The following is a 5102-nucleotide window of genomic DNA, read 5'->3' as shown; positions in this document are numbered from 1 at the left end:
AATATGAAAATATGGTGTACGTCTGTGTGTGTGTGTGTGTGTGTGTGTGTATGTATGTATGTGTGTGTAAGTGTGTGTGTGTGTGTGTGTGTTTGTGTGTGTGTGTGTGTCTTGTTGCGTGTTTGTGAGTGTGTGTGTGTGTGTGTGTTGGTGTGTGTTTGTGAGTGTGTGTGTGTGTGTGTGTGTGTGTGTGTGTGTGTGTGTGTGTGTGTGTGTGTGTGTGTGTGTGTGTGTGTGTGTGTGTGTGTGTGTGTGTGTGTGTATATCTCCTCCGATATTTGTATTTTTCACACTTTAGTTGAGTGAAAACTGCGATATTTATGATTAAATGCTTCTCTGAGGGCAAAAAAAAAATTGCTCAGGTGCTTTGTTGCTCACTGTAAAACCTCCAGAAGTGCGAAAGTAAAACCATATAAAACTTTTCCAAAACAATTGTTTAATTAATTACAACTAAAGAAAAAAGAGATTTATTTATTACTTTTCTATAATAATAATAATAATAATAATAATAATAATAATAATAATAATAATAATTCATTCATTCATTCATTCATTCATTCATTTCCTACCGCTTATCCGAACTTCTCGGGTCACGGGGAGCCTGTGCCTATCTCAGGCGTCATCGGGCATCGAGGCAGGATACACCCTGGACGGAGTGCCAACCCATCACAGGGCACACACACTCTCATTCACTCACACACTCACACACTATGGACAATTTTCCAGAGATGCCAATCAACCTACCATGCATGTCTTTGGACCGGGGGGAGGAAACCGGAGTACCCGGAGGAAACCCCCGAGGCACGGGGAGAACATGCAAACTCCACACACACAAGGCGGAGGTGGGAATCGAACCCCCAACCCTGGAGGTGTGAGGAAAACGTGCTAACCGCTAAGCCACTGTGCTCCCTATTATTATTATTATTATTATTATTATTATTATTATTATTATTATTATTGAAAAAAGGAAAACAACATGTGTGCAAAAGAAATGAATATTTTTTCAGAGCGTGTGTTATGGAGGTCAGAACCAACACTTGGTGTTCTTCTTCCTCACATTAGCTCACATGGTGAAAGGCTCTGCGTGAGACGTAGCTCCAGATAATAAAGGTACTTCTCGCTGATACTGTTGTACATTATATCAGACTATACAAATCAGTGTGTTACTGTAGTATATTAAAGTCTGATTAAACAGGTAAGATTTCACTTTGGATGTAAACCCAAAGTAAAGCCTGGCAGGGAGAGACACAATCACAACATCTGGTCAAAACACCATCACAACATCTGGTCAAAACACCATCACAACATCTGGTCAAAACACCATCACAACATCTGGTTAAAATCCACACATCTGTCTGTTTTCTATAAAAGTTTTCATGCCTAAAAACTAATCTTTTTGAATTTTGGGAAAACGATGGCAACAGAAAAACCTAAGTTGCTTCTGCTATGTTGTCTGGCAGGATCTACTGTCTTTTACGTTTGTGTGTGTGTGTGTGTGTGTGTGTGTGTGTTTTGCAGGAAAAAAAACAAGAGCCTACCACCGGATATATCGTGTTTCCTATCGCGCCCTATCGACCCGACACCGTGTCCCTACACTGCCTCCTGTCTCTGTACGTCATGCTACCGCAAGATCCATTCATCTGTGATATCATCACGACACAAAAGACACACAAATCCTCCAGGACATCAGCATTAGTGACGAGTCACAATCACTGCTTTGTGTAACGATACATACGAGGTCACCGGGTCTAGTGTCATAGTCGTAGTTCTCCCACAGCATGAGGTGTTGCTTGCACCACCACTAATATTATTTATTTAGTGTTTATTTATTTGAATATAACTTTTTTTGAAAGAAAATCCCAATTTTCACAAAACGCACTGTGCATCGAAGGGGTCGAGAACAACACCTGAGTGGGATTAGTTTTGTCTTATCATGCAATATCGCTGAGCTTTAGTGTATTCCTCAGTATGAGTATAGTGTAGAACAGTACAGTACAGTGGCTCAGATCTCAGCTCTAGAGCTTGATAGATTGAAACAAAAAAATCTGATGACGTCAATTTTTTTTAATTAGATTATTGTATTTGATTGAAAAATTCGTCAAAATCCAAATTTCACAAATTTCTCACTGTGTTACTGAGATCAAGACTAAGATCGTCACATCATGAAATATAGTTAAGCTTTAATGTTTTTTTTTTTTATAAGTATATATAGTGGGGCACGGTGGCTTAGTGGTTAGCACGTTCGCCTCACACCTCCAGGGTCGGGGGTTCGATTCCCACCTCCGCCTTGTGTGTGTGGAGTTTGCATGTTCTCCCCGTGCCTCGGGGGTTTCCTCCGGGTACTCCGGTTTCCTCCCCCGGTCCAAAGACATGCATGGTAGGTTGATTGGCATCTCTGGAAAATTGTCCGTAGTGTGTGAGAGTGTGTGAGTGAATGAGAGTGTGTGTGTGCCCTGTGATGGGTTGGCACTCCGTCCAGGGTGTATCCTGCCTCGATGCCCGATGACGCCTGAGATAGGCACAGGCTTCCCGTGACCCGAGAAGTTCAGATAAGCGGTAGGAAATGAATGAATATAAGTATATAATTGTACAGTATAGTATACTGTATATAAGGTTCAGTGGCTCAGATCTCAGCTCTAGAACATGAAATATTAACACTAATCACACTCCTGTATTAAGTCCTGAGCTCCTTAACGTACCGTAAATTTAACCTCATTTTTGGCTGAAATAATAATAAATGTTAGTGATTTTCTGACTGAAATATTCACACTATGTTGGAGAAGACAGTAATAATGTGCAGTATAACTGAGGTCTAATAATTCTTCAATATGAGCATATTACAGAACAGAACAGTATCTCGGGTCTCGGCTCTAGAGCCTGGAACGTTAAACCTGACCACACACTCGTGTTAATCTGCAGCTCGTCAACCTGAACACGACGAGACGCATCAGGACTTTACAGTGCTGTGTGTCGTATGTGACAGCAGATACTTCATACACACTTCGGCAACGACGACCTTAAAAGGTAAAAATCAAAGAGACGAAACACACGGTACTTATTCAGATTATTTATTTGACAATATCGTTACAAAAAAAAAAAAAAGAGACACGATGGAAACGTTATCCATGCACGGACGAGCTTCTGGAGGAGCTTAACGTCAGATTCTGTTCATGAACAGCAGAACGGTGAAGCGTAAGTAGGACCTACCTACAGGATCACTCTGCATCTGACAGTGTAAGTGTAGAGACATGTTAGTTTACAATAAACACGTGTTCTTAGCGTGTTAAGATTCTCCTCGGCTGCTTCACACATCTGTAACCTTCACAAGTGCTTTCATTTCTTTCCTTCTTTCTATCTTTCCTTCAAGGCCTTGTGGTACACATTTATTTATCTATTATTTACACAATTTGCCATTCATTCTGTACTAGTGTGTGTGTGTGTGTGTGTGTGTGTGTGTGTGTGTGTTCTACTGTGGATACGCCTCAATAACCATGGCGTGTCCCTGTGGGAAACAGAAATAAAAGTGTGTCAGTGAAAAGAGATTCCGTGTGAAACGATTTCATTTTAACACTTTAATTATATTATTTATTTATTTTAAACACGTTAATCATATTAATCTAGTAATAATGATTAGAAAGAAAAACCTAGCAATAATAAATATATAGTGTTCATAGAGCAACACAAATATATTTAGCAAGTGATAAAATAATAATAATAACAATAATAATAATAAGCTTTAATTCTACAAACACTGGGTATAAACTATTAAATAAAACATATATATACCTGATATTGGTTAAAATAATACTGAAAATATTAAAGTAAAAAAAAATATTTAAATGTATTAAATTCAGATTGTTAGAACAATGTAAAAGTAAAAATATTACTGGAAAATAAAGAAGCTTGATATTAAATAAAAAAAAACATGAACAATATTAAATTAGTATTAAATATTAATATTAAAAAGAAGAACTGAACAATATAACACACATTACATTATTAGGAACCTTTACTAGAATTTTAAACTTAATAAATGTATTTATAATTTGAAACAAAAAGAGACTGTTTATTACTGTTAATGTTAGAAGTGTATTTCTGTCTAATGTTGCTGTTCTCTGTGCGTGTGTGTGTGTGTGTGTGTGTGTGTGAGATACCTGTCCACCTGCAGCACATGCTGCCACCAGGCCATACTGCCCTCCCTCCTTCTTGAGCCGGTGTGCTACCGTGGTAACCAGGCGACAGCCGGTGGCTCCGAAAGGGTGTCCGATGGAGAGCGATCCGCCCCACAGGTTAAACTTCTCCATGGGAGGTGAACCCACCTGAAGCATGAGTGTGTACACAGTTAATACATGTGATACACACACACACACACACACAGAAACACCCCCCCACACACACACAAACACCACACACACACACACCTTTGTTTTCCTGCCCATGTAGGCCTGAGCAAACCAGTCTGAATCCATCGCCTTCATGTTCGCCAAAATCTGACCCTGAAATGACAAAGAATAACAAATACAAGCGATTAGCGGGTCCAAGCACCAAGGGAGAAGGCATGTGGACACTGCTGTACCTCATCGCTGTAAGCAGTGAAAAGACAAAGACAGAGCAGGTTTGAGGGCTACAGTGAGTCAGTGTGTAACCGTCATGTGAAAGTGGACACACTCACAGCGAAAGCCTCGTGGAACTCGAACACGTCGATGTCGGCCAGCGTCAGGCCGCTTTTCTCCAGGACCTTGGGCGTGGCGTAGGTGGGGCTGAAAGAGGAAGAAAAAATACAATAAACAGCACCACCAGCCTGATATGTAAATAAATAATTTAATAAACAAACAAACAAACAAATAAATAAAAAACTAAAAATCGAGAGAAGAAAGGCAGAAGTGGAGAAAAGGCGTCTGTCACTCACCCGAGCAGGAGCTGGTCTTTAGGGTCCTGAGACACGAACACAAAGTCTCTAAAATAAACACGAGCACAGAAGCACTTTTAGTAATAAAACACTGATGAGTGAGAAGAAAACCTCCATCACTCTCTATACACACACCATACAGCGGGAGGGGGAGAAAGGGGGGTAGAGAGAGAGAGAGATAGAGAGAGAAAGA

At 40.1% G+C, this 5102-nt stretch overlaps 1 protein-coding gene and 1 long non-coding RNA gene across 3 annotated transcripts in view; both read right to left on the bottom strand.

Annotated features, from left to right (window-relative positions):
- Positions 1 to 3052: 3052 nt before the first annotated feature.
- The window catches only part of LOC125145479, a 13239-nt gene continuing 11189 nt past the window's right edge, over positions 3053 to 5102 (bottom strand). The window contains exon 2 of the long non-coding RNA XR_007143866.1: positions 3053 to 3466. This is a non-coding gene — a long non-coding RNA (uncharacterized LOC125145479). The remainder of the gene's footprint in view (positions 3467 to 5102) is intronic.
- Positions 3053 to 5102, bottom strand: part of hadhb (hydroxyacyl-CoA dehydrogenase trifunctional multienzyme complex subunit beta) — an 11952-nt gene continuing 9902 nt past the window's right edge. For both annotated transcript variants that reach the window (XM_027171127.2, XM_027171128.2), the window contains exons 12-16: positions 4910 to 4957; positions 4673 to 4760; positions 4422 to 4496; positions 4155 to 4319; positions 3053 to 3502 (exon numbers count right to left, since the gene is read on the bottom strand). In XM_027171127.2, coding sequence (XP_027026928.2) covers positions 3467 to 3502; positions 4155 to 4319; positions 4422 to 4496; positions 4673 to 4760; positions 4910 to 4957 — 412 coding nt within the window. In that variant the 3' untranslated portion in view covers positions 3053 to 3466. The remainder of the gene's footprint in view (positions 3503 to 4154; positions 4320 to 4421; positions 4497 to 4672; positions 4761 to 4909; positions 4958 to 5102) is intronic.

The sequence above is a fragment of the Tachysurus fulvidraco genome, chromosome 9 (assembly GCF_022655615.1).
Source record: "Tachysurus fulvidraco isolate hzauxx_2018 chromosome 9, HZAU_PFXX_2.0, whole genome shotgun sequence".
In the NCBI taxonomy this organism is placed as follows: Eukaryota; Metazoa; Chordata; class Actinopteri; order Siluriformes; family Bagridae; genus Tachysurus; species Tachysurus fulvidraco.
The sequence above is the reverse complement of the archived record's forward strand: the minus strand, read 5'-3'. Positions and strand labels throughout refer to the sequence as shown.